The sequence below is a fragment of the Chaetodon trifascialis genome, chromosome 6 (genome assembly GCF_039877785.1).
Source record: "Chaetodon trifascialis isolate fChaTrf1 chromosome 6, fChaTrf1.hap1, whole genome shotgun sequence".
Lineage (NCBI taxonomy): Eukaryota > Metazoa > Chordata > Actinopteri > Chaetodontiformes > Chaetodontidae > Chaetodon > Chaetodon trifascialis.
The window spans coordinates 25,277,172-25,304,510 of record NC_092061.1 but is presented as its reverse complement, the minus strand read 5'-3'; the positions used below and the strand labels follow the sequence as shown (position 1 = coordinate 25,304,510).

At 43.1% G+C, this 27,339-nt stretch overlaps 3 protein-coding genes across 4 annotated transcripts; all 3 read right to left on the bottom strand.

The window, feature by feature from the left end:
* Positions 1-346: 346 nt before the first annotated feature.
* vps37ba (VPS37B subunit of ESCRT-I a) lies at positions 347-13,892 on the bottom strand. The gene is made up of 4 exons (XM_070965230.1): positions 13,712-13,892; positions 7,931-8,102; positions 4,008-4,090; positions 347-3,009 (listed from the first exon to the last, which is right to left on the bottom strand). The coding sequence occupies exons 1-4, from the start codon at positions 13,814-13,816 to the stop codon at positions 2,503-2,505; spliced, it is 867 nt and encodes a 288-aa protein (XP_070821331.1). The 5' UTR covers positions 13,817-13,892; the 3' UTR covers positions 347-2,502.
* A 510-nt stretch (positions 13,893-14,402) lies between these two features.
* On the bottom strand, positions 14,403-21,242 carry abcb9 (ATP-binding cassette, sub-family B (MDR/TAP), member 9). 2 transcript variants are annotated; one of them, XM_070965197.1, is made up of 13 exons: positions 21,147-21,242; positions 20,975-21,069; positions 19,426-20,096; positions 18,417-18,531; positions 17,878-18,008; positions 17,562-17,767; positions 17,289-17,486; positions 17,042-17,170; positions 16,757-16,945; positions 16,398-16,571; positions 15,905-16,064; positions 15,573-15,709; positions 14,410-15,385 (listed from the first exon to the last, which is right to left on the bottom strand). In XM_070965197.1, the coding sequence occupies exons 3-13, from the start codon at positions 20,093-20,095 to the stop codon at positions 15,062-15,064; spliced, it is 2,433 nt and encodes an 810-aa protein (XP_070821298.1). In that variant the 5' UTR covers position 20,096; positions 20,975-21,069; positions 21,147-21,242; the 3' UTR covers positions 14,410-15,061. The 2 variants fall into 2 exon arrangements, with proteins under 2 accessions (XP_070821297.1, XP_070821298.1); XM_070965196.1 differs by lacking the exons at positions 20,975-21,069; positions 21,147-21,242 and adding an exon at positions 20,371-20,738 and having other exon boundaries at positions 14,403-15,385.
* Positions 21,243-22,384: 1,142 nt separating this feature from the next.
* Positions 22,385-26,804, bottom strand: LOC139332495 (gypsy retrotransposon integrase-like protein 1). The gene is made up of 8 exons (XM_070964481.1): positions 26,012-26,804; positions 25,248-25,441; positions 25,047-25,158; positions 24,816-24,954; positions 24,538-24,592; positions 24,176-24,433; positions 23,971-24,087; positions 22,385-22,958 (listed from the first exon to the last, which is right to left on the bottom strand). The coding sequence occupies exons 1-8, from the start codon at positions 26,178-26,180 to the stop codon at positions 22,701-22,703; spliced, it is 1,302 nt and encodes a 433-aa protein (XP_070820582.1). The 5' UTR covers positions 26,181-26,804; the 3' UTR covers positions 22,385-22,700.
* Between the last annotated feature and the right edge of the window lie 535 nt (positions 26,805-27,339).

Here is a 27,339-nt window from a genome sequence, read left to right as displayed (position 1 = left end):
ATGTATTATTGTTGATATTGGATATAAATATAGTGGAGAAGTGTTAGATATACCTTTAGTAGTTATGTATTTCTCTTCACATTGTAAATGATGCTATTAACCTTTTCTCAACAACATGCTATGAAACTGGATTTTCAAGTTTGTTGAGAAAAATTTCATTCATTATCAACCCAGGAACACTAGGTGGCTGTCTTGTTTCATTTTCAAAAACATGTAGCTCAGTGCACAACAGCAGTGTGTTCCTATGACTCAGAGCTGCATAGGCCAACTGGGGTCTGGTGTGACATTAACTGAGAAATCCTATGTGTTCACTGTCTAAGAATAAAGTGGCTGGATAAAAACAGATACAAAAATCTGAGATTTATTGAACTTGAAAATAGCATTAAATTCCACTTAAACATTCATTATAAGTAAATACCTACAACATTACACTGAAAAGATCACCAGTCACATATAAAACAATGGATACAGAGGATCAGTTCAAAAAGCAGCTCAACAGCTAAAAGAAAAAAAGTATTAAAGAGGAATCATCAGAATGAACACAAAGAGCAAAGGCCATGCACACAAGAATTATCCTTCGTTAGTTGTTAGAAATGCTGGTTCATTGAGGCGTTGATGCTTTACCTTCTATTTGTAGTTTTGCCTGCTGACAAGTATGTTTTGTCCATTCTGTGGTCCACTTCATTGCCTTGAGGTGAAGTATTATCACCAAGATATGACACAAAACATTTCAGAGCCCTGTTATTTTACCAATTTGGGAAAAGAAAAGAAAAAAAAATGGCAACGACACATGCAAAAATCTCTAAAATTCACCCCAGGAAAACCTTAATACATTGGAGGAAGAGTGGAAGAGAAGCACAAGCACCATTGGGCACACAGCCTGAGGGTGTCTCTTATCTCTCTGGCACATGTTCAGTATCGCTCTATTCTGGCCCTCTGCCTCAAGAGAGAAGGCAAAGCCTGACAGACCAACAGTCACACTGCCTTTTTCCACTTTAGGGTGGAACTGAAATCAGCAGCAGGGGGAGAAAACCAAATGTTCGGCCAGTTTTAGCTTTGAAGGTTTGGGGGCTGGGGTGGGGATTCTAACATCGACAGCTGAGCATAGAGAAACATGGAGTAGTCAGCAGGACGTGATCAACGTCACTTCAAGTGTAGGCACTCGCGGCTCTTCAACAGTGCACAGCGACAGCAGTGGGGAGAAAAAAGTGAATTTCTATCGCACCAGAAAAAAGCTTCCTCCCAAAGCCAGGTTGATCTTGCAAGTTCCTCTTGAACAAATGTGGCTTGTGGGTTTACAAAAGAGCTCAACATCACATAGATATGTTGGGAACAATGATAGATTACCTCACTAAATGTCTCATTTACATAAAGACTGCAGCAGAGAGTTTGAACACAGAGTGATGTGGGAAGTCTTTGGTGCTCGGTGTGACAGAAAACAGAATTATATGTATGAGATCCACAGAACTGGTGGCATCATCTCCAATCCCAACTGAGGGTGTGAAAGACAACGGACATCATAAAGGAGTGCATTACAACAGGGACCCACAGAAAACAACACGCACCAGGAGTGTACTGTATGGCTATACATAAATCCTTCATTTCAGGAAAGGCTCTACGGCCCTCGTCTTTTGTTACAACAGCTCAGCCACTAATCCTCTCCTTCAGCTCCCTTCGACTTCTGCCACGAGATGGACCACGTACAACAGTCAGCCATCTTGAATCAGGCAGGTCTGGACTCTCATGAGACGCTCTCACACATTGGAGATACACCAACCAAAGCCCTCTTTCACATATGTTAATCAGTCTATCCTGGCTATTATTAACATAACTCCATTAGTATAATATCATAAAAAGATGCTGAAATTCAAATATTTCTATGTACCTTGTGAATTTTTATATATAAAAAAAATCACAGCATAGATGCAGTTTCGCCTGAATATATTCTGGGAAATAATATTTTCATCAAAACTGCACAGTAATTAGGGTCTCTCTTTGCTTGCATATACATTACCATTAAATTAGTATGCTGCAGATGGAAATGACTAATTCAACCCTTTTCTGAAAGACTTTAGTGTTGTGTAAAAGCATGTTTGAAGGGAGGTGAGAGACAGAAAACTAATGGGCACTGCCAGGAGACAGAAAGTGCTGATAAATGACAGGTCCCGGCTCAGTGACCCACAGATTGTTTCACTACAGGCCGGCAGCGGGCCCGTCCACAGACAGGACTCAGGTTAGTGAGACTCGAGGCTGATCTTGTCACGTCTTTTTTTGTTGGGAGTGTTGATGGGTGTGAGAGGTGAGCGCGAATCCACAGAGATTATTGGAGGTCTGCTTCAGCTGATCGTGACCAGACCAGCCAGCGGAGGTCCGCCTTCTTGTGTTGAGACTGGTCTTATTCCAAGAAGGCCGACGATGTAGAAAAATTGTTCTCAGAGGAGCTCCAGCAGTGAAAGGTCCACGACACACACACTGCGTCCTCTGAGTGGCAACTGCTTTTATCTACTGCATAATGAACCCAGGCTGCGGGGCCATTCGAGGCGCGGGCCTCTGAGGCAAAGCAGGGGGGTACTGAGATAGAAAGTGGTTCGGGTAGCCAGAGGAGACATTGGGGAAGGGTTGGCCTGTTCTCGGAGGAATTGGTGGGTATGGCGATGCCGAGTAGAAGGCAGAAGGCTGAGGGGCAGTGGTCGGAGCTGGAGCTGGATTTAGAATTGGGGCTGGCTGGGATGGAGGAGGAGGAGGTTTCCTCCTGGGCTGGGCGACAGGGGAAGAGCCACTGCCGGCCTCACTGAGGAGGGAGGAGGATGAGGGTCTGGCTGCCACTGACACATCCTGAGATCTTGAGGTAGGGACCGACGCCTGGGGAAGCCGCTGGCCCTGCAGCACCATCTCCTGCAGCTTCTCGATCTTCACCCTTCTCAAGTGAGCCAGCTTCCTGTTGTTCTGGTAGGCATCAATGAAGGAATCCAGGGTCATGTCGCCATCCAGGAACGAATCAGCCATATTCTGTTCAAAGACAATCATGAAGACATGATTCTTAAAGGGAGACAATCGCAAAGCCAGACACACATACATTGCTGAGGAAATTAACATTTAAAAAGATGATCTGATTATTTCTTTGATCAAACATTTATGTTGATGAGGTGATCTGGGGCTTCATTTACCAAACCATATGTGGAACAAGATGTCAACGCATGTGTTGGAACTGTCCAAAATTGAACCCAACTGTTTTATTCGAGCCCTCAACAGTTGGCTTATCTGAAGATAAATAAATGAAGATACAATATAAGAAATAAAACATGACTGCACTTAACGTGACGGTCAAATAAAGAATGACAGTACAGAAAATAGGATGTTAGGTTCAATAGCACTGGAATGCAATTTATAGATTATGATTTTGTTTCTAATTCATTTTTTTTACTGTTGCAGTTTGGGCATAACAGAAAATACACCTGCCTCAATCAATCATCAGTCAAAACTTCATCATTAACGCAGACTGATTATAGGTTCTCTGGATCTCGATGATGAGCCACTGACGGTGAAACAGAGGCATTAACGGCATAATTTCACTGACAGAATCTATTTAGAGCCGCAATGATGAATCGATTAGTTCTCAACCATCAAATTAATTGCCAACCATTATGACAACTGATTGATTAGTTCAGGAGGTTGAAGAAACAGCGGTCCATCAGCAAACACAGTTAGTGCCTTAGCAGTGTTTCTCTAATGGCACAGATGCAGCATTAGCTGAAACATTTTGGAACAAGAAACCGAATCATTTGATTGACAGCTCAAAAGCACTGACGGGACAGGTAGCTACTGCTCGGATAAAAACTGTGACCTCAGCCAGTCAGCCACTCTGCTGTCCACAGGCGTCCTAGATTTGGACAATGAAGCCTCTGTAGGACAGAACATCAGCAACTGGAAAAGCAGGTACAGGAATGACTGTGTGGTGTCACAGCGACACATGGAGTCATCCATGGACAGAGCAATGTACTGCTCACCTCTGTCTCCTCTTCTATTTTGGCTCCCTCCGCCTGCAGTAGGGCCAGCAGTGTGTCCAGGGAGGTATTTCCTGACTTGTGGTCTGTTAAATAAGAAGACAAAGGAAAAGCACAAATGTTAGTATTCTTCCTATTCGTCTCATTTTACTCTGTTTTTCCATCGCTTTTGTAACAAAAGCCCATTTGTTCATAAACCAGGGCTTCAATGTTTGTAATGTTACAAAGCTACAATTCATCACCTCCTTTACACAATCTTTTCAACACATTTGAGTCACAAGACTCCGGTGTACCTTTTACGCAGCGCTCAAAGCTACACAGATGCATTGTGGATTAAGTGTGATCCATGCCTAAATTAACCAAGAAGGCCCTTCCTAAAAATGAAACAAACGTGTTGACAGGTTTGAATAAGCCTGTCAGACACAGCTGTGGTGGGATCTGTGAAATCTGCCAGTCATGGGCCTGTGACTGGCACGTCCAAACAACCATAACGCCTCTCTGTTTGCTGTGAACTTGCAAAGCCTCACTGAGTCAACTGAAACCGACTTGGTATCTCTAATGATGAAGCCTGTTTTGTTTGTGTTCCTAAGCAGGACTGCAAGTCAACACCAACCGGAGCTGGGATTACACACATGCACACTGGCAATAAAACCATTGACACACCGCTAGTTACTGATCTTCTCTACAGCTCCGTCAACTCACCTTCATCTCCCAGCTCAACAGATGATGACACAATGCAGTGGCTCTCTAATTACAGGAGAGACCCCAGTCTCACTCTGCTGGAGGCTTCCCCTCTGTACGCAACCAAGTGAACAAAGACCTAGGCTGATTCATGCAGAGGACACGGAGTGCAACATACGTCAGCCTAGATTTTTACAATCTGTAACAACATTTCTGCACTCAAATTTCCATAACTGATGTGGAATATCTTTAGCTTTGTGAGGCTGTACTTAGCGCCCGGGCAGAATGCTAATGTCAGTGGGCTAACATGCTGACAATGACTAAACATGTTGATGTTTAGCAGTTCTCCATGTGTACCAAGCTAGTTTAGCATGATAGCATGCTGACATATGCCAATTAGTACTGAGAACGTCCATCAAGGGGATTATACATGACTAGCATCGCAATCTGTTGAAGGGTGTCATTGGTATGCCCTTAACTCCTGACTTCAAGCATGGCCAGAGTACAGCTCTCTGTCGCTGTTTGTCCAACTCCTATCAACACTGCCATTTCTAAATTTTGAATATGTAGCAAGGGTAAAAACAGGTAAATGAGTAATGGTGATTAAGTGCGTGAAAGGCAAACTAAAACATGAAAGCAAAGTTGTTGACACAAGGCCTGGCCAAGCTACCTTTTCTCTAAGAGAAAGAAGGAGAAGATGGCAAACTTCATGAAGCCCTCTGGAGGAAATTCTAGATTTTCACTCTGCTGTTACTGTTAAGTCTGATATCCGCAATTCGAAACACCAATAAAGCACATCAATGAAGCAGGGCCGCAGTTAAAATGTCAGTGACACGCCTTGTAAGCAGCCTTGACAACACTAAGCCAAGAGGGGAAGGGCCAGACCCACTTCCTGCTCTGAACTTACTGGTCTAACAGTGAGTATTACCTGTGTCTGACAAAAGGGCAGAAAAGAAAACCAGAACTAAATCTAAAGAAATCTTACTTTTAAATATTCATATGCATTAACACTTTTATATTCAGACAAGGTTTAAATTACTAGCTACACACCTGAATGTTCAACCTGTTAACAAGCTTGTCAAACTGGCTGCAGTCACCACTGTAATACTTCGCTTGCTGGACTCAGACATAAGAACAAGGTCCTTGATGGCACATACTCTGCCTCACATCACAGAATGGGATGATTAATGTTACATACAGAGCAGCGAAGACACATTTATTGTTAAACGTGTCAGCAGACTGACCCGTGGGGGACAAACATTAAAAGAACTTACAAAACTTGTTGTGTCCTTTCCACACTGGTTGGCTATGGCAAATAATAAGCAAAGAAAATGCTTTGGACAGATTCAACGACTTTCGCAAGACCAAATTTTCCGTCAAATTGGCTAATCAACTGGTAATCAAACATGTAATCTCTGATTTGTTGGTACCAGACGCCTAAACCTCACGCTGGGTTGCCAAATTTTACTGGTGAAGTTTAAATTGAATGAAAAACATTCCAGGACAGAGGCCTCATTCTTGACGCAGCCCTTTTTCCAGCGTGAATTCCCAGTCCTTTCTGTCTCACTCTCCCATAACAAGGCGCACTCCCAGGCATATCAGCAGCACTCCTCCACACAAAGCTGTGATTCTCTGGCTGAGCAGAGCCTGCCGAGAGCCCGGCGCACAGTCTGAGCCTGGAGATCATCAGGCGGCCATTTAGTAAATGAATCCACATCGACCTCTGCTGCGAATCTGAGGGGGGAGTTTTGGCTTGCCTCACTGCTTTTCTCTCCCCCTCCCACTCTTCCAACTTCCCTGTCTGCTGGTCCCATCATCCACCACTCCCTCCCACCCACTGTGGCTGTTTTACACCAGCTTGCCTGGCAGCACAATGGCCCACTGTGGGCTGCCGTCGTCAGAGGCAGTGCATGGTGGTGGTGATGGGGCTGCCCTGCCATTTTGGCCTCCAGAGCCTAACGAACAGTGAAGGGTGGTGCAGAGACACTTCCAGGAGAAAGAGTTGGGGGGTGGGGGTGGTGTCACTGTTTGCAAACAACAACACAGCAAACTACTGTACACCGGATCGTCCATCTGGGTCAAACGGTGATGCTTCTCTTAGCTCTGAGCATCGCTGTCCTTCCCCAGCTGCTCTGCAAATCCACAACTAGGGCAGCTAGTGCATGAGAGTGTGTGTGTGTGTGTGTGTGTGTGTGTGTGTGTGTGTGTGTGTGTGTTGGGGGGGGGGGGGGCACCGGGTAACCTACATTTGACAAAAGCCACTGCTTGATGACAACAGACAAGACCACAGTTGCAGAGCTGCATCACTGGAGTGACTACCGTATGAGAGACAGGAGCATGGAATTGTTTCGCTGTAAATACTAGTTAAACTCTGTTAACTTCGATTTTGGCCTTATATTAACAAAAACAACAAAACTCAAAGCTCACAATGTGTGTGCCAACCTTTGTGTGTGTTGTACACATGACAGCAGCAGGCTGTTAGAGTCGCTGCTGTTGGAGTAGTGAATGGCTGGCATGCTATTTTGAGACGGCTGCTTGGCAACCACTGCGTCAACAAGGTCACAAGTATCGTCACTCCGGCTTCTTTGCACACCAGGAAGTGCTGTGAAGGTGTGTCAGTGAGGGATATTACAGCCCTCTGAGTCCTTAGCGGAGATGCAAATCACATTTAGAACTCGCTCAACCGGAGCAGAGCTCAACAACAGCGACTCCTGCAGCAGCCTGACGGCAGGGCTTCTGGTCAATGATGGGGAACATGAGAACTGGTGGAACAGGTCATGCAGTGAAGAACAAACAACACGGGGGAAAACACGACACAACACCTCAGCCTCCTCCAACAGCGGCTGACTGTATGGAGAGGTTCACTCTTAAACTGAGGGCGATCACCTGAAGTCTCTTCATTATCACTGTTTACATACTGCAGGTTTTAATGTAGAGCTGACATGTTTAATCGACTCATTGATTAATAGACTACTCATTGCAGCTCTACTGAATAGCTTTGAGTTTTGGACTTTTAGACAAAATAACACGGTCTGAAGACATCATCTTAGGTTCTTAGAAACCATAATGTTTGTTTTCTAACTATCAGCTGATGTTATACAGACTAAGCAATTCACTGATTAATCATGAAAGTGACCAACAAGATGAATTGATAATGAAGATTATTGTTAGTTACAGCAATGGGTAACCCAGCACGTCAAGGAGATCAAAAGGGGTGAAGATGCACAAGCTGTACCCTGCCATACCTAAGGTGGACTTGCGAAGCTGATAGGACTCAAAGTTCTCCTGGAGACAGCTGTAACGCTTGGTGAGCTGCTCTTTCTTGTGCTCCAGTCTGGGCTGCAGGGCGAGGTTTTGCTCTGCCAGGGTTCGGTTGTTGATCAGTGTGGTCTCCTTGCTCTGCTGGACTTCATGCATCTAGAAAGAGAAAAAGACAACATGTCAGCGGTGTGTTTATGGTATAACCTTTGCACTTCCATCAATGCAGAACTCACAGCAGCCGGAGTCTAAAGAGACCAGGCCAGCAAGACTCAAATTCAACCACAGTTAGCATGAATTCTTTGTAGCAAAGAAAAAGCAGTGAATATTAACTGATTAAAGTGTGAATCATCACAATCATTTTCACACAACTCCCACAAGCCTCCTCACGTGTTTAGAAAGAGAAATCATGGCAGAATCAACACCTTTGCTTTAAAAGAAAACTCTTTTACAACTGGTTATTATCTGATTTCAGCAGTGTGATAGCTCTCATTTTTAAAATTCTTTAAACACAAAATACAATCTTAACTAGGGAAACACACACAGGGTATTAATGAAAGTAGCGATCCGTTTTTTTTGCGTATCTGGTTATATTAAGAAAATAAGGTATGATGGCTACCGTGTCACAAAACAACAGACCTTTTTCAGGACAGACATTTTAACATGGCATAGGAGGAAAGCCACAAGTGTATCCAATAACACTGATCATGGCTGCATTCCATTCAGGTGTGCCAGTACCTGGACCCTGCTGTTGTGTGTCCGAAATCACACTCCCAGTATGGCACTCAGTGGTTGACTCTATAGCGGTGCTTCCCAGCCACTGTGCCGCGGCACATAAGTGTGCTCTGAGAAATCATCAGGTGAGCCGTGGAAGATGATCCAATTTCACCTGATTGGTGCTCTAAGCCTTAGAGCACCAATCAGGTGAAATCTTTCTTCAATTCCTGCAAGAACATCAGCTTTGTGTTCAACTAAACAGGCCCAGGTTTCGCACTGAGTAAGCAAATTGAAACTAGATTTTTATTATAATTCAATAAATATACTTTTTGTGATATTTTTGTTTGGTGGTGTGCCTTGAGATTTTTCTAATGTAAAATATGTGCTGTGGCTCAAAAAGGCTGGGAAACGCTGCTCTATAGTGACCTGTGAATTTGTACTGTGGACACTGAGCATTATCACCCACCATCAACGTTTCTGGTTCTGCTGCATTCATGTCGTATTGTTCACAGTGTAATTACAAGTGTTCACATCAGCCTCCCAGCTGTAATTCCAAGTCTGAGATATCTGAAATTTCTGACAGCTAATATCTCCTGCTTGGTGTGAACAGCTACAGAAATGTCGACAGACTGCTAGAAAAAAAAACAGCTGAGAACGTGTCCATCACTGGCAGAAATATTTAGCATTTTTTCAGCATTTTTGCTTGAAAAATAACCAAAAGATGAATCAGTTATCAAAATTAGATTAGACTTCTGTCAATTGACTAAAACAGTTTGTTCCTGATTTCACTTGTTGACAAGCGGTTACAAATACTTGACGAAAGAAGCTAATTCTGGCTTAAATGGTGCAACTACGAGGCGAGCAGTGGAGGTCATCGTCTTGGAATAACAATCCCAAATTGGGGTAACGAGCAGTTTTCCTGTGACAAGTCAAAATGTCTGCAGCTAAAAATCTCCGTTTCCAGGTTCTCCTTGATTGCTGTCACACTGGGCAGGTAGCGCTGCTAGCTTCCATAAAACTGAGGGACTCCCAAAATGCAGCAGAGGTCGAGACTGACTTGTAGATCCTAGTACACGCCAAGCTGCAGAAATGCTTTGTAAACCTCCTGCAGAAAACAGAAAAAAATCTAAAGCTGTTTTTAAATGCAATACTTAAAGGTAATACTCCTTGCTACAGGTAAACAGAACTCCCTGTAAAAAAGGATGGAGTGCCCTGTTACTGTCGGTCTGGACTGAAACCATGAGGACAGGTGGGAGGAACAACATGCTACACTGTGAACTGTGGAGGAACACATAAAAAAGCGTCTCCTGCTGCCTCTCAAATGACTCATTTCACACATCAACCAACATGTTGTTCTTGCAAATACAACCAGGACATGCAGGAAAACACTAAAAATACACTGAAGCGTGGTTGTGATTATGGAATAGTTTCTGAAAGTGACTGAGGCAGGCCTTGTTTGGCTGTTAGACTGAAGGGGGAAAATAACATTTCAGGCAGGAAAAGCAGCTAAATATGTCTATTACCACTGCACTTTGCACCATCATATCCTGAGGTGACCAGGCTTCCTTTCGCAAGTCCCAATCTGCTCATTCATCGTGGCCCGCTGAAGAAGCAGACCTTTAAAATAGCATCCGTAACTGCAGGCTTGTTCTGTCAAACCAAACACATAATTGTTTGCCTGGGGAAAGCTCTGCAACGCTCCATTCTCTCCATACAGGCTGAAATAATCACAGGAAATGTAGGTTAAGCCTGTCGCGATGGACCACAGACATGAATTTGGAGAACTAGAGTAATAACCTGTAATTATATGCAGAGTTTCTATATGAGCGGGAAGCAGAGTGAGTCTGAAATGCAACTATGGCTGAAGAGCTGCGCTGGAAAAGTGAGTATGTGATGTTCTCCTGAGTCCCCACTCTTGGCAAAAAAAAAAGTATGGCAGGGTGTTTTCACACCTGAGGCTTGTTTGCTGTGATACCATTCAAGGGCTAAAATGATGTATTGCTGCATTTCAGTTCTGGTGTGGATCCTGTTCACACTGACTTTTACTACAAACCAAGACGAGTAAACAACAAGTTACACAGACTGACAGGCTTGGACAGTTTTGCCCTTGACTGTCATCCTGCATCATCAGGACCCATGAAATAACTGACTGGAAGCATTATTAGAATGCAAATCAACCACGTGTTATGACAACCAGGAGCCAAATGACTACAGGACAATAAATTAGGCGTCATCAGGCCCCACCTGCGAGCGCAACTGCTGTGTTCATATATGGCCAAACGAAGCCACCTTTGAGAGGAAGCGCTACAGGTTTCAAAACAACTGCTCCAAACGAGACATGTGGAGACACCCTAAAAATTTGTATCAGAGCTAGACTGAAAAGAAATTTCAATTCAGAAATGCCAGACCAGGTCTGATGAGGTCTATCATTTAGAAACTGTGAGCATTTCATAGTTTATACCAGAGAACAATGACAAGCTGATTTTCCTGCTGAAACATGTCCAGCTATGTATGTACTCAGTGTTGGTCACGATCCTCTAAAAATCTAAAAAGATCTGAATCACAACAGTTTATTCATGTTATTTTACAGATACATTGGTATCAGATTTTTTTTTTCATTTCCACACACTGATATTAATATCAGCCTCAAATCTGTGGAGCTATAATTAATCTCATTAGAAAAAGATAAAAGCGTTTCAATCTACCCCAATTACACAGCCCCTGAGTGAGATACCAAGACATTTTAAGATCTGTTCTGTAAGAAATTGAAACAAGAGAACTTCTACTGAAGCACACACGCTCTGTAAAACCTGTTCCTGGATTAGTGAAGGACTCAAAAAGAAAAGGAACAGCTCATCTTGATCTTAATTTAGCTAAGAATGTGAAGTACAGAAACAGAAAGCTTCAATGAGCTGACGCATTGTGTGGGGACATTAGAAAACTGGGTCACCCACAAATCAAGATCATACTGACTTTAGCCCAGTGGACACTCAAAGGGAAGCTGAATAAAAATGTTCAAAAGATCCGGCAAGTTCAATAACACATGGTCCGACACATTTATGGTCAATTGATGTGAAAAAAACAACAACAATAACAGGATACACTGAATCTAAACAAACGCATGATAGGGCTATTTGGATTATTCAAAAGGCAACACGTGGTGCCTTCAGTGAGTGTTTTGCAAAATGAGACGATCATTGCCTGCAGCAAAGCATGTGTCTCCGTCTCAGGAAGGGTTCGTGTCCGTATACTACAGCTGTACGATCAGCGCTTCTCAGCACTCTCAGGTTTCGCTCCACGCCTTATAACACCCACTGCCTTTGTTCCCATCCAGTGTATTCTAAAGAGAGAGTTTCCCAGACAGTTCCACCTTTGGCTCAGGCATGTCTTTACTTGGCCAGTCTCTTCCATCTTTCCCATAGTCTTATGACTAACTTGTGCCAACAACTACACTGTCACAGCAGTAAACAAGTCCCTCCCTCTCTGTAACCTACGGGAAGAGGAAAATGAAACCATGGAGACAATCACACAGGGTGTGGATCAAAAACAGGACTGACAACACAAATGGCTGGCTCAAAACGCAACATTCATCCAAAGCCACTGTATTCTTCTTGCTTAAGCGAGGTGAAATGGATCTGATGCACTTGAGCCCAGCTATAGTAGCTTCTGGTTTCTCATGTCTGAGAAGAGGAGCTTTCATCATAATTTGGGCAGTGAGTCCTCAGTGGAACGCAAAAAAGAGCTTAAATGAGAGCGAAAGCCACAGAACTATGACGACAGACAAGAAAAATCCCTGTCTGCTGAAAATGTGTGTCTTATGTTTGTAATTACTGAACAGGTCCAAGCTGCAGGGTAAGAGAGGGAAGAAAGTGTTTGCTGAGGAGTTTGCATCAAAAAACAAAACAAGAATGACTAAAGTGGTTCTCCCAACCACCGGGGACCTGGTGGAGCTGATCCAGCAGGAGGACATTAGGGTAGATGAAAGCCCACAGTGGAAATGAGCATTTGGAAAGGAGCAGCAGCTTGGAAATAATCAGAAGCACAAATCCCCTATATAAAACCTGTCTGATCTGTCTGCGCTCCCTGATATGGCAAATTTCTGTCTGTGGAAAACCTTTGTACCGACTACAGGTTTATAATCGCTCCGAGAATGGAAAGAAAAATAGCGTTATCAGCTGCTTATCATTACAAGGGCAGTTTTATGATATAGAGCAAAGCAGGTAGCTACACGTAAACAGGAAATTACAGAATGCTGGTGCTACAGAACCAGGGACACGGAGTCTCGACATGAGAAAGCAACTCTGTGTCAATTCATGTTACTTTGCCGGCTGTCTCACATCTGCTTCACCTCGTCAATGCAGAAATAGGAAGGTGAATTCAGCATTTATTCACCACACAATAAATACAGCAACTGATACGAGCAACATCTCTGTTGTTATATGGCTGTGAGTACTGCTTATGGTTCTGCGTGTAAATTAAGCTGGTTAATAATTCATTTCTTAGATTAGGTGTTCAGTACTGTTTTCCCCGGAATCGTTTAACCTGTGCCAGCAGAAAGGTCGCTCAGAAATTGGCCGTTTTGTAAGCGGACTTTGGCATGACGACCTGTCTGGAAAGAGAGTCGAAGCTAGGCCGTTGCTTACTTTTAACTGTTTTCTGAAAATGACTCAGCGTTAGTTTGGCCATTAAAATGTATTCTTGTTCCAGCTTACTGCTGAACATCGGCGAGCGTCTGCAGTCTGAGGAAGTGCAGGTTTTTGGGAACAATGTCGCAAACTGGGAATCCTCGTGTGTTAAAACTTCAGACAATGCTCGTGCGAGCTCCGTCTCAAGGTTAACGTTTTGGCCACTGTTGTAGGTTTCGACACGCTGAAGTTCTGTTAACAATTATTTACGACAAAATCCTCCACAGGAGTCGAGGCAACCATTTCAGTGACTGTACCGAGCGTGTGTTGGGAAGCACAACAAAGGGTTGAGGGGAAAAAAACAGTGACCGAGAAAAAGGAGTCATTAGCTAACGTTGCATTGCAAAAGCGAGAAACTGAACATACCTCCTCCATCCCCTGGACCATTTCTGTGAGTTTTTCGTCGTCCTCGAGAAACTCGTTGAGTTCAGCCATCGTGTAAGCGCTGAACTTGTTGGAAAAACTAGACATTTTCGCTCTTCTTGTGTGCTTCTCCTCGCCTGTGATCGCTCTTGTCGCCTTTCAGAATGTGACAGCTGACTGAGCTTCCCTCACAGGAAGTAGTCAGAGGAGATACAGGCCCGGTGCTGCCTTCACGTGCTGTCAGAAATGTTGCAAATCCCGGAAAACTACACAGTGGGCGTCAATTCAGCAATAAGTGTAGCAAATAACCGTTTACAAAAGATCGAATGTCGGCTAATTCTTACCATACTATTTCATATAACTACACAACTGAATTTTGTTAGGAATATGTATTGTGTGTGTGTGTGTGTGTGTGTGTGTGTGTGTGTGTGTGTGTGTGTGTGTGTGTGTGTGTGTGTGCCTCCTGCACACAATGTTTGTGGCATTCCATCTTTTCTTCAAAGTAATGCTAAGCTTAACAGTAAGCAGAAAAAACACAACATCAATGACAAAAGGATCAAAATTTGGAAATCCTTGCCACCCTTCTGGTTTAAAATATATACCTTATTTTCTCTGTGCAAAGACAAAACAACTCATGCCAATAATGAGATAGCACAGAGATGCTCCTAGAGAAAACATGCTTCAAAATACTACTAGTGTTTCACAATTCACTTTTACTAAAACTGACTACGGGTTTACACAGAGACATTAAATGCAGCATTTGGTATAAACCCAACATGTTTGTTTCCATAAAGGCCAACATGCAGTATATTTCTTTAGTGTTCATTAGATGTAATTTCCATTTACAGCACTTTATATGACAACATTATGTATCTGGAGTGTCATTCATTGATTTACCCCCACAACAGACAATCAAAAATCTCTATGGTGCATTCAGTGCAACAGACAAAGGCATCGCTCTTGTCTTTGGAGTCATTACAGCGCTGACTTAGAAATGATGTAAGTGAACAGCCTTGAAAAGAAACACATCTTTTGATATGATTTGATACATTCAAGTCAATAGATTTAACTTAATGCTACTTAATTTGTCTCTAAGTACATCTTAACATGAACAGATTCTGACACAGCAATTCCATCAAAGTCCATATTAAAATATATTAAGATCCTGGAGTATTTTAGCCTGCAGTCTAAATTCTGTTTGAGAACCTTTATACTCCTGGTTAGACTTTAGGCTACTGAATATCAGTCCAAAGTATTTTCTACACATGGTTTGAATCCCAAAGTATCCTAAAATGCTTTGAACCCTCAAAAACCTTCAGCAGTCCAATCCCTTTTCCACACGGCAGTTCCTTCTCAGTATTGCATGTTGAACTCAGACTCACTGCCGCCGCCGCTGCTGCTGCTTTGTCGTCTCTGCTGCTTTCCACCATCAGACTTCCAGCTGTGGTTTGGGGGTGGGTTGAGGACCTCTGCCCCCATCTCAATGCCTTGGACTTGCCTCTGCACCAGTTTGCTGTAAAGCCCCCCGCTATCCATCAGCTGACTGTGAGTCCCCTGCTCGACCATACAGCCCCTGTCGACCACAATGATGTTGTCTGCCTTCTCCACTGTGCTGAGCCGGTGGGCGATCACCAACACCGTGTGCTGCCGCATGACGTTGTTAAGAGCGTTCTGAACCTGTAATCGATACAGCAGAGACTGATAAAACTATCACTGAGATGAATCAACAAACCAAAAAGTTTCTTAATGTAGCATTTATCACAGGGCTGTGCTACTGGATTACTGTTTCTTTTGTCCGCCTCCGGTACACCAGATTTCATTTGGCATTACTAATGCCAAATAATTAATGTAGCTTTTCACTTACAATGTGCTCGCTCTCTGCATCCAGGGCGCTGGTCGCCTCGTCCAGGATAAGAACGTGAGGGTTGCGGATGAGAGCTCTTGCGATGGCCACTCGTTGTTTCTGCCCCCCAGACAACTGGGTGCCTTTCTCTCCAACACCTCCAAAAAAGTAGTAACTGAGATGTAATTTGTGTATGTAACCCTCATTACAATCTAGTCATGCGTGTGGTCGCGTATGTGTGTTCCATGTCTAGCAATAATTGTCCATAGTGTTTGTTCACATTATGATAATCGCTGATTGTCCAAGCTTAACTACCTTTTTTATGACTACAAATGAACACATATAGTAATTACTTGTCTCATAGCCTTTAGGGAGGCTGGTAATAAAGTCATGAGCATTAGCCTTGGTGGCAGCTTGTATCACAGCTTCCATGGAGGTATCAGTCAGGCCATAGGTGATGTTCTCCTCAACCGTCCGGGCAAACAGCACAGGCTCTTGGCCCACAAGAGCAACCTGCAGACACAAAATGACAGATGGATGGCTTTATGTGTGATAGACCTTTATCAACAGTGAACTGACTGTAATAACAAGCATAGTGACTAGCAAAAGTCTGGTTATTCTTCTGTGCAACGGAGCTCCATTGTTGTCCAAGAACTATTAAAAACACAGCAATTAGCCACGCTGCTGCACTGGGTGACATGTTTCTTTATTACAAGTAACATGGGCAGTTTATTTTGAGTCCATCTCTAATGCATCATGCCGCCCATAAATACTCACCCAAGGTGTATTAAACCACCATTAACAATACAACCAAACATAGCCCTGATAACACTGATGCAGACTGACCTTGGAGTGGAGGTAGTCGTGCTTTAAGGAGTGCACTGGCTGTCCATCCAGCAGCACTTGGCCTTGCTGAGGAAGATAGAAGTTTTCCAGCAGACTCACACAGGAGCTCTTTCCACTGCCTGAAGGTCCCACCAGGGCGGTCACCTTCCCTGGCCGCAGAGTGAATGACACTCCCTGCAAAACACCCAGATTCAGGAAGTGATTTCTTTAGCAAAGATATTCAGTCTAATCTGGTATCAATGTTATCTGAGTGAATCAGAAGTGACCTGACCTCCAACTCTGCCACCCACTCAGCTTTGAATAGTGTTGAAAAGTGCTCTATAGAGTTTATTAACACACTGTGGCACCTCAGAACAAACCTTGAGAATATCATTGTCGGGACGTGTTGGGTACGCAAACGTGATGTCTTTAAATTCAACCAGACCGCTGCATGTGTCTGGAGCCTCTGTGCCATCAGCTGGGTGTGTGGGTTCCTTGTCCAGGTACTCAAAAACCTTCTCAGCAGCTCCAACTCCCTGCATGAGGCCTGTGTACACCGATGCTATACTCTGTGAGACAAACCGCACACGGCGTCAGTTTAGAGGAATAATGTCTTCTAAGTGTTTTCATATACACGTGATAAAAGAGATGAATAGATGAAATACCTCGAGGCATTCTCCCAATTCAAGCACGTATATGAAGAAAGATATCAAGGTGCCACTACTGATCTGACCGCTTACTACAAGGTGGCCCCCATAGTAGATGACTGCGACCTCTAGAGCAAGCTCTGAGATCTGAAAAACACACACAAACGTGATTGATGCCCACGCTGTAACCCCCAGGTATCAGCGAATCAATCAACAGTTTGAGAGCTTTACGTGGACACTCGATGGGGCAACTGCTGCTACTTACACAACTGGACCACATGTAGCAAGCATAGGCCAGCGCTTGTTTCTTGTTGAGCTGTAACATGACCAAAAGTTTGGCGTAGTAGGAGTCGGCCTCCCCACACTCATTGGCAAAGCTACGCACTGTCCTCATGGCTGAAATGGTTTCTTCTGCAACTTTATTGGCCTCTGCAAGGGTTGTTTGCACGTCTTTGGTTAATCTCTGGAAAAAAAAGAAATACAAAGAAATGAATTGAACACAAATGAAATGATTAACACAGTAACAAAACAACCTTACCTTGTAGTATTTGCCATAAAGTTTAGAGACAAGGGCGATGAAAGGGAACCCCATGACGGTCACCAGTGTGAGCTTCCAGGACATTGCACACATGAAGATAAAGTGGCCAGTGCCCTTGATGGCGCTCCGCAGGAAGATGTTGACATTCTGGGAGATGAGGTCGCTCACTTGGGTGGTGTCAGCTGACAGACGCGAAAGGATGTCACCTACAGGATGATATAGGCATTTAATAACATTCTGAAAGAAGACCCACATAGAGGGAGAAATGAATAATGCAGATGGAAGGATGGACGGACGTGTAGTGTTCCTATATCACCTGTATGGTTTTCATCAAAAAAGGCAATTTCCTGCTTCATGAGAGATCTGAAAAGATTGTTCCTGAGCCGCAGATTTAACCTGGCAAACGTCAGGGTGAAGACTCCTCCACGCACACCTGCTGCAACTGAGCTGAGGAGAGGGTAAAGGTGTCATGTGCTTTTTAGTTTTTTGGTTTGTCATATGTCATTATGTCATCGTCACACTCTCTTCATTATGTCATTATCATTATTATCATTATGTCATCATCACACTCTCTTTCCTGATCCTTCCTACTTCTGCATATTGTTCAACAGTGGAAAAATATCAAGACATGGTAATTACTGTTATACACATTCTTTTTTTATTAGTAAGAGTCCCAATTAGCAACACTCTCATATAAACAAAGGTCTCCATCGCATTATATTGATCTTAATTAAAGTCTTTCTGAGGCCACCTATGTATTTTTGAAAATGAACACAGCACCACACTGATGACTTCCATCACATCCACACACTCACCACTGAGTTCAACATCAGAAGACCACCCATAAACACTCACCTGGCTAAGGCCAGCGCTGACAGTGTGGCCACAGGTTTAGCAAGATAATCCATGCTCTGGTGAACCACAATGCTGTCTATGGCTATCCCATAGAAGTAAGGAACAAAGACATCACCTGCAGGTGAGAGACCAGAATACAGTGAGAGGGCTCTCCACATACTTTTGGGTGTTAGTGGAACTGACTTTTCATACATGTTATGAGCTTCCCTGCATGTCATCAATGATCAAGATGCTTAGTGAAAACTAGCTTAGTGAGTACAATCAGGTGATGAGTTGAGCTGAAACAATAAGTCAATTAATCAGTTAGTTTATCATCAAAAAATAAACTGTAAACTGTTCTGAAAATCTTTTTTCTTCTTCTTTTAAGTAATTTTGAGATTCTCTGATTCCAGCTTTTTAGTTATGAGGATGTGCTGCTTTTTTTGTTTCAGGTAACGATAACCTAAATGTCTTTGGGTTTAGGATTGTGAGTCAAAGAAAGCTGATCTGAAAAGTCCCTTAGGGCTCTTTGATATTTTGATGCCCGTATTTCTTCATTTTCTGATACATCACAGACCTGTTTTGGTATTCAGTCCACACTTTCTGGAGCACTGTCTTGAAGCTGATTATGTGAGTTACTGTGTAACACGTACTGGAAAACTGCCCAGATAAATGCTCGGCATCTTCAATAAGGTGCTATAAAGTCCTTCTATTCTGCTCTGTTCTCCAATTGTGTCTTTTTTTGTCAGTGGTATAAAGTAAGGAAATAAAACCCTCGTATTACCAAATGTTGACAGTCAGCTGCTTTTTAGTTATTTGGCTGTTGCATTCAGTTGCACTTCATGAGAGCAATAATAAAAGTGTTGCATAATCTGTAATGAGTAAAGCCGTCATAACTGACGGATTCAGTACTTACTGCCATTGAAAGACTCTGCTGACCTATTTCACATGTGTGTTGCAATCCTTTGCAATAGATGCAATGACACATTGTGATTGGATGGATTTATATGACTATGTGAAGGGCACTCACACACAGCAGCGATGAGGAGGAAGAGGGTGGCGACAGAGAGCAGCCAACCATCCTTTCTGCAGTAGGACAAGAGACGTCCCAGCGTTGCCCCAGAGCTTGTATTCTCCTCCTCCTCCTTCCTTCCTCCTGTCTTCTTCCTCTCACACCTTGCCTCCTGCTCCTCATCTCCTGCTGTCTCCAACAGCTTTTCACTGTCCTCAGAGCGCCCTCCGCCTCCACGGCTGCTGTTGTGGCTGCTCCCCAGTTTGGACTCCTTCTCCAACAGCCTCCAGAGCAGCATGACACCCAGAGAGGAGGCCCAGGTCCAACATATAAGGCTCAGGAACCAGGGCTGCTGGATCAAAGGCCCCAGCTCAGTCAACATCAGCAGCTTCGCCGCAGCGTAGATGAGGATGATCAGACAGATGACAATAATGAGGGTGCTGAGTTTAGCAACCCTCGATGGGCCATCTTCTCGATTCCATGACACTCCTATGGTGGCTCCCAGCAGGAGGGAGGCTCTGAGCAGCACAGTCCCCCAGAGGTCCAACACTGACTGGAGGATGTTAAAGTTCAGGATGTCCTCACTGAATATGCTCAAGTGTGATCCGCGTATGTATAAGACAGTGGTGACAGCCACGTCCAGGAGGATGTACAGCACAGTGCAGCTCACAGCTACTTTGATGCCCATGCTGGTTATTAAAGCAGAGTTAAACAGACAGTTATGATAAGTTCTGCTTAGTTCTGCTTCTGACAGTTACACTGTCCCAGGTAAAAACAAACACTGTCTAATCACTCTTTACGTTTTTACCTGATAGATTAAAATGTTCGTAATATGGTCAAATTTAAAATTTTAAAAGCCTCAAATTCAGATTCAGACTACAAAAATCATTCTAGGTTATTTTTAGATCATTCGGAATTTAGCAGAAATGATCCAGCCAATAAGGAGTTTGTCTTTACACTTACTTTTATTTTGAAGGAATGTGCTTCCGGTCGCCTTCGGCTATGAGGTAGTCCTACGAAATAATAAATAAGAGGTAAACTGTCACTTGCTGTAAATGATTGTCGGAAAGGCTGCTCCTCAGCGGAACACTTTCCACCACATTATTAGCTAGCTAAGCTAGCTAGCAAGCAATTAGCAAGTGGTGAGCTGCGTTGCGTCAGGTTTCAAATTCTTCCATGTTATTAAAGCCAGTTGTGCACGGGAACATTAAATAATACACGACAGTCTCTCTGTTTTCATAACAAAATATACTGTAACGTGAACATTGTGGCTAACGTTACTTGCTTGGAGACAGCACTCACGTCTCAAGCTGAGGCAAGTTTGCGAGAACGAGTCGGCATTGACCCAACCTCCACAGACTGGAGCAGCCGCCGGCATCAAAGATCGTCTATTGTAAAGATGAGTCACACTATCTGACAACCGCGAACAACGATAGGTGCTATTGAAAGAAGTAAACGCAGACATGCACATGACGGCGTCATGTATCACACACATTCGATTATTATCATTGTTTTTTGTGATATGAATCAATTACATGATAGAACTGAGTGTGACTCATCCACCAACCAGGTAGCAGTGGAAACTTTAAATGAGAAGTGGTGAAATGATGTGCCGAGCAGCTGGTCGTCTTTAGCCTCTTCACTGGGACAGCTGAGGAGCCACTGAAAATGACGCCAGTATTACATGTAAATACTTGGCATCAATGATATCAGTGACAATAAAAGAGAAGACAACTTACACTGACAATTTTCAATCCAGCTAGCCGAGTGTCCTAAAATTTTCAAAAGTAAACTTGACCAAGTCCACTTATTTAAAATTGCGTGCGTCCACTCGGTATGTTTGTTAGAGCAGTCTGTGTGAAATGGACAGAGTCTTCTTTAGGATGTGGTCAATGAGCGATTTAAAGGTCATGAAGCTCCCATGTCTCTCTAAGGCCCTGAACGCATTCAAACTACCTTCTCTCCCAAAAATAAAGAGACGCGCTCCCACATGGATCCCACTCGAAAGAGGGAGCAGAGTACGACTCCTCTTGTAATATTTACTCTAACCTCTGTTGTTACGGAAGGGATTGCGTCGAGGCCCCTCCCACTAGGCACCTCAGGGTGCGTTCATGAGCTGCAGGTTAAAACCCCCCAGAAAATGCGGAGAAACCGGTCAGTGATCTCCACTGAGGGGAGTGTTTTTTTTGAGTGGTGTTTTGTTATACCAGGTATAATAGCACAGCTGCAGACCAGTTGTAATACGGGTCAACATCTCTGGACAACATTTCTGTTTGGACAGTTTGTCACTAAAACTCACACTGGGCATTAAACATAGAGGGCTGTTTTATGTTCCCACAGGAGTATTATAGATTAATAATTAATGTATTTAAAAGCATTGTACACAGCTATGTGATGTTTATGTTAGACTTTGGAACATCTAAAGCTGATGTCAAGACCTTACACCCACTCCACTTTAAAGCTGCAATAAGCAATATTTTGTATACTGACAATGGATCAAACGACTGTGTGAAATGTGATCAATGGCAGTGACAAACTTTAAGAGAATTAACTCACTGCTCTGCAGTTCCCCTCATCTCAACAAAGCCTCTCACTGCTCTCATCCACATCATTTCGACAGGCAGCAGCTGACTTACACTGGCCTAGTGGGCAGAAACCGTTTGCGATAACCTTTTATCTTAGATGTAGTTTTTTTCAGCTTGTATTGCTGCCATCAAGTGGCCAACAAGTATCTGCAGCAGCTTTAATATTTCTAAGCATTAAATGAACCCATCTTTTTTAAAACTTCATCCATCTCCATAATTTATCTAGAAGGACAATGCTTGCTGGAATTTGGAAACTCATACTCCATCACTGCAAATGCATCGGTGACACCAGGGCCAAGTTTTGTCCAAATATAAAGCACTATGCAAAACACGCACGCACACATGCACACACGCACACACACTTCATAACACTAGCAAATGCCCAGGGCTCCAAAATAAAGCGACACCTTTATTTTAAAGCAGCGTACCTGAAAAACCTTTTGTATGACAAAGTGAAAACAACTAAGTTCACATCATTTTCAACAACAATGCCTTTTGTAGGGAAAGCTCAACACTTCATGTCAGTCAGTGCTTTCTGTCATGTCTTTGGCCTTTGCATTCTGTTTCTAAGTGTGAGACTCATCTACACGTGAAACATCAACACCAGCAGCGTGTTTCACTGAAGTCTGGATTTCCATCTTTTCTGTCTAAAACTTTAGACGTGCTCAGCTGATGAGTCCTCTCTGCAGTCTTTTCACACTGTCCCCCTCAGTGGACGTCAGACTCAGCCAAGTGATACGCTAACTCAGTCTTTATGTCCTCTGAGCCGCTTTGCTCGGTGGCCAGCACCGTCTCAACAGGAAATGACAAATACAAACTGTCTTTAAGCTTTTTTGGGGAGGGTGAGTCTCCTGCGTCGAACAGAGGATCTGTGATTTTAAAGGTCACTGAGGGCATGTTATGTGTCCTCCGTTTGGCGTTCTTCTTCTTCTCTTGTTTGTAGGCTGCGTTCATATTGGCGAGCACCTGGAAGGGAGACAAACACCATCAGACATAAAACAGAAGGGATGTAAAAAAAAAAAAAAAAAAAAAAAAACAGAACATATCTGAGTTGAGTCTGTACTTTCAAAAATTCATTCAGTGACAAAAATCAGGTTCCTGTCATGTAATACCGTTACGCTGTGCTCACAGTGATGCTGCATAGACATCACCATGACGACGTTGTGACCAACATGTCATGATTCATTGTCCCAAAAAAAAAAAAAAAAAAAAAAGCTGAAGACACCATGTGCACAGCAGTGATTCACTCCTGGGTGCCAGCTGGTGCAGGGTAAACCACAGTACACACACACACACACACACACACACACACACACACACACACACACACACACACACACACACACACACACACACACACACAAAGAACAGTATTCCAGCACACAGCAGGACATCCTAATATCCTAGTATCCTGCTGTGTGCTGGAATACTAATTATTTTGGTTTAATATTCATATTTCTGGCAAGCTCTTTACTCTCAATTCTTGTAGCCCAACATACTGGTTAATTTCACAAATGACATTATGATTTGTGGCCAATAAGTGAATGAATCATAATATGTTCTTTATTTTGACAATGGATTAAACAACTCTGTGTCATTCAGAACCTACAGAGAATTATTACCAAACTCTGCAAACACCCTCAGATCTATGGAGCTTTTTCACTTCCTGCAGCTCAGCGTTTTGATTTTCTGGCCAATCATCAACCTAACAGCTGTTTTCAGTGAGAAAGCTTTGAGCACCTCCTGTCCAGCACCAAATAAAAAACAATAAAACATTCTAACAAATCCACTTTTCCACCTTATATAACAGATATATGATAGAAAACAGATCATGCTAACAAAGTATCAACGCCATTTCATGGGACCTTTAAATATGCAGCAACAAGACTCATCACGACTGAACTTTTGACAAAACCCACAAAGTCCCAAATGCCAGAAAACCCCCTGTAGCGGCAAAAGACAAATCAACATGATTTACCAGCTGCTTCACGGAGTTCTGCTGCTCCTGCATTGCGGTCATATGTGTCGAGGCCTTCTCCTTTGTGGAAAACATATCCTGCTCTTGGTCATCATAGTTCAGCAGGCTCAATGTCGTCTAGAGGGAGGGAAACAAAATTAGCAAGCAGAAACAAACCACACTGTGAGAATTTATTTAATGTATTTCTTGTCAATGGAGTCTGGACCTCATTTGGTAAATTAGCTTTCCTGCTGAACATGAGGGAGTAAGGGGTGAACTTGGTCGTAGGGTTGGTGGACGTCCTAAACAGAAACAGCACAGGGTCCAGGAAGTCGTCCCATTCGCTGTGCTTCTCCGTCACCATCTGCAGAATGGCTTCCTTCAGCAAAGGACTCGTGCAGTCGTGGAGCGGGTTGAGCTGAGGTTGATCCAGAGGAGAAACCTTCTGCACGATGCTCCACCTCTCACACAGCAGCTTTGTCACCTAGAGAGCATGAGCACTGATATTACTGAGCCGCAACAGCACTACGATCTCTGATCCTTTGACTGATCTGTTTATTTGGACTAACTTAGTGACTCACATCTCACCTCATCACAGACGTCAGCATTCTGTGTGCACACTATTGTTTTAGGGGCACCAAACCTAATCGAACAGAGAAAGGAATGAGATCAATTTCAGGTTTAAAATTCTGTCAAAAACACTAAATAGTTTGGTTTTGGAGGACATGAGAAAATGAAAATGAGCGCATGCAGAGCACACAATGACACATACTGGTAACTTGCATCTAAATACATCAGTGGATTATATTGGTGAACGCCTTGTTTCAACCTCAGTAAAACTTTAAGATTGTGTGGAAGGTTTTTACCTGTATATGCATTTGGAAATGCATCTTGCAACAGAGAGAGGATCTGTCTTAAGCACTGGAAAAGCTTCTGGCCATTTACTGAAGTAATCAATGAGGAGTATGACACTGGTGTTGCCTTGCTGGGTCTCTGGGAAAGGTCCTGGTGAACAGAGGAGAAAGAGAGCAGGTCTGAAAGTATGGAAAGAAAACATGCAGCAGAAAAAAACATCTGAAATGAAGTGAGGTAAAAACCTATAACATCAATCCCGACAATATCCCACGGTGCATCCACTTTGATAGGCCGGACAGTCCTTGCCAGGTTTTTATTCCTCTCTGTGTGCTGACAGGTCTCACATACTTTAATCTGAAACGGCAAACAGTCATGTTTAAGGTTAGGCAGTATTATCAATATGTCCCAGAGATGTCCACTGAAGATATTAAAAATGTATGTACCCAATCAACTACGTCCTTGATGATGCCCAGCCAGTAGTACTTGCTCTGGATCCTGTGGACAGTCTTCTTTTGGCCCAGGTGATGACCGATGTCATTAAAGTGGCAGTCAAGAAAGATCTGCCTCTTCCTCTCAGCCTCTATGACCACCTCCCTCTTCTCATCTTTCTTGGGTCCCACATAGTACAGCTTGCCATCTGAAATGAAGATATGATTGGTGGGTGGAACAGGCTTAGACACACTTCAGTATTCTGACATTAAAAGGCTCCTGAATACTACTTCATTACTTGTTGCATACAGAGAATTGCACACCATACTTCATCCAAAAAAGTGAAAATTTACTGCTGTCTTGCTTATCTTTAGAGGTGGACATACAGATAGAACATAACTCGGAGCTGCTGAAAGCATACCCTCCATTTATCAAACACCTCTTGTCTGCAGAGAATATAAACTTTTATAAATAATCGAGTGTTAGGCCCATATTTCATTTTCATGAGCCAATTTTAGAAGTTGAAATATACCTGATATACAGTTGTGGTTGTAGTGAACCACTCAGTCAGTAAGCCGAATTTTCTACAGGCTCATATAGATGAATATAATATCTTAAGTTATATCCTATAAGATACAAAAATATTTATATATTCAAATTGGAAGGTTTTTTAAATGGAAGTTCGTGATGCCAACATTTGGCTACTGGAGCTAGAGGAAAGCAATGCATTCTCAGAGGTGTTTCCACTGATAAATGAAGGTCTTAAAACGACCCTTACCGTCGATGATAAATTTCTGGGCGTATCTTTTGAGATTCTTCTTTCGTAAAGGATTCATCGTCTGAGGAAAGCAGCCTTTCGCCACGAAAGTGTAAATGTCACCGAGTTTATTGGAGCTGGATTCAACCACCTCCTCCTCAGCCACTTGCAACGACTCCACGCTTAACATTTTGGTCTAGACTTAACAAATGAGTAAAACGGACTGCTGTTACACACCTCAGTAAACACGCATATGATGTCTGCCGATCGGCATATTAAGCAGCAGCGCTAGCTACTGCTAACGAAGACACATAATCCACAACAAAATCACAACAGGACGAAGATACATAGCGCGTGCCTGGCTTTTCTTCTTCTTCTTGAGTTTTACGGCGGTTGGCATCAACATAAATTGCCTTACCGCCACCTACTGGTTTGTTACAGCTTCACAGTCAACACTAATAACGGTGTCCCCTCAAAGTAATCCAATTCACGACACTGTCCATTCTATACCCAGACCCATTCGTCCACATTTCTCACGTTGTCTGACTCCTCCACAAACTGCTGCAACGTGTCCGTCTTCCTGAAAGGAGCACACAGTCAACACTACACTCTCTGGCCATTCCCCTCAAAAAAGTCAAACCTCATGTGGACCCTTAAAAGTCCCGTCCGTTTTTGTCGCTGCCCACAAACTTCATTGCTGCTTCTTTCTCTATTTTCAAATCCTCTCGTGTCCTCTGTTTCAAATTCGCTCTCCAACTCCCGCTCCGACGCCATTTCCGTCATCTTCTGCTTTTCCTACGTTCCGGTTTCTTTCTCTTCTTCTCCTTTGCATGTGTCCGGTTTGGAACCATTTTTTGTATTAGCGCCCCTTTCTGGACAACAAATGACACTTCCTTTCAGTCAATGGAGGGCAATTTCTACACATCTATGGTATTTTTGTCCAGTCAAAAGTTTTATTTTGTATTTCTTAACCGGAAGCGAAATTATGCTATTATGTTTAACTTTGACTCATGAGTGTTTTATCTCCACAAGAGGTCATGGTAACTACAACTGTTCACTCTCCATTGGAAATGTTATTAAATCGTACCACACTTAGAAATGTCAAGACTTTACCAAATAACAGAATACAACAACAATAGTGTAACATTTGAAACTTGACAGAATATCATGGTCAGTAATGTGTTTCTGGCCTCACAGGTACAGCTACCAATTTGTCAGTGAAATGATCAGGACTACTACAGGAGTAGCATGTTCTCCATCTATTATAACTGATCTAGATTGTGTAGTTATTATATTGACAGGGGCACTTATAATACTCACACATCAAGGCACGCACTGTGGTATAATGC

Coding starts and splice junctions, on each gene's coding strand:
- abcb9 (XM_070965197.1), bottom strand. CDS start 20,095: ATGGGCATCAAAGTAGCTGTGAGCTGCACTGTGCTGTACATCCTCCTG. Junction 17,487..17,561: donor TTTATGGCAAATACTACAAG/GTAAGGTTGTTT, acceptor TTTTTTTTCCAG/AGATTAACCAAAGACGTGCA. Junction 15,386..15,572: donor ATGCAGAGAGCGAGCACATT/GTAAGTGAAAAG, acceptor TATCGATTACAG/GTTCAGAACGCTCTTAACAA.
- vps37ba (XM_070965230.1), bottom strand. CDS start 13,816: ATGTCTAGTTTTTCCAACAAGTTCAGCGCTTACACGATGGCTGAACTC. Junction 8,103..13,711: donor TGGTCCAGGGGATGGAGGAG/GTATGTTCAGTT, acceptor TTCTCTTTCTAG/ATGCATGAAGTCCAGCAGAG. Junction 3,010..4,007: donor AAATAGAAGAGGAGACAGAG/GTGAGCAGTACA, acceptor GTCTTTGAACAG/AATATGGCTGATTCGTTCCT.
- LOC139332495 (XM_070964481.1), bottom strand. CDS start 26,180: ATGTTAAGCGTGGAGTCGTTGCAAGTGGCTGAGGAGGAGGTGGTTGAA. Junction 24,593..24,815: donor ATTTCCAAATGCATATACAG/GTAAAAACCTTC, acceptor CTGTTCGATTAG/GTTTGGTGCCCCTAAAACAA. Junction 24,088..24,175: donor AAGCTAATTTACCAAATGAG/GTCCAGACTCCA, acceptor CCCTCCCTCTAG/ACGACATTGAGCCTGCTGAA.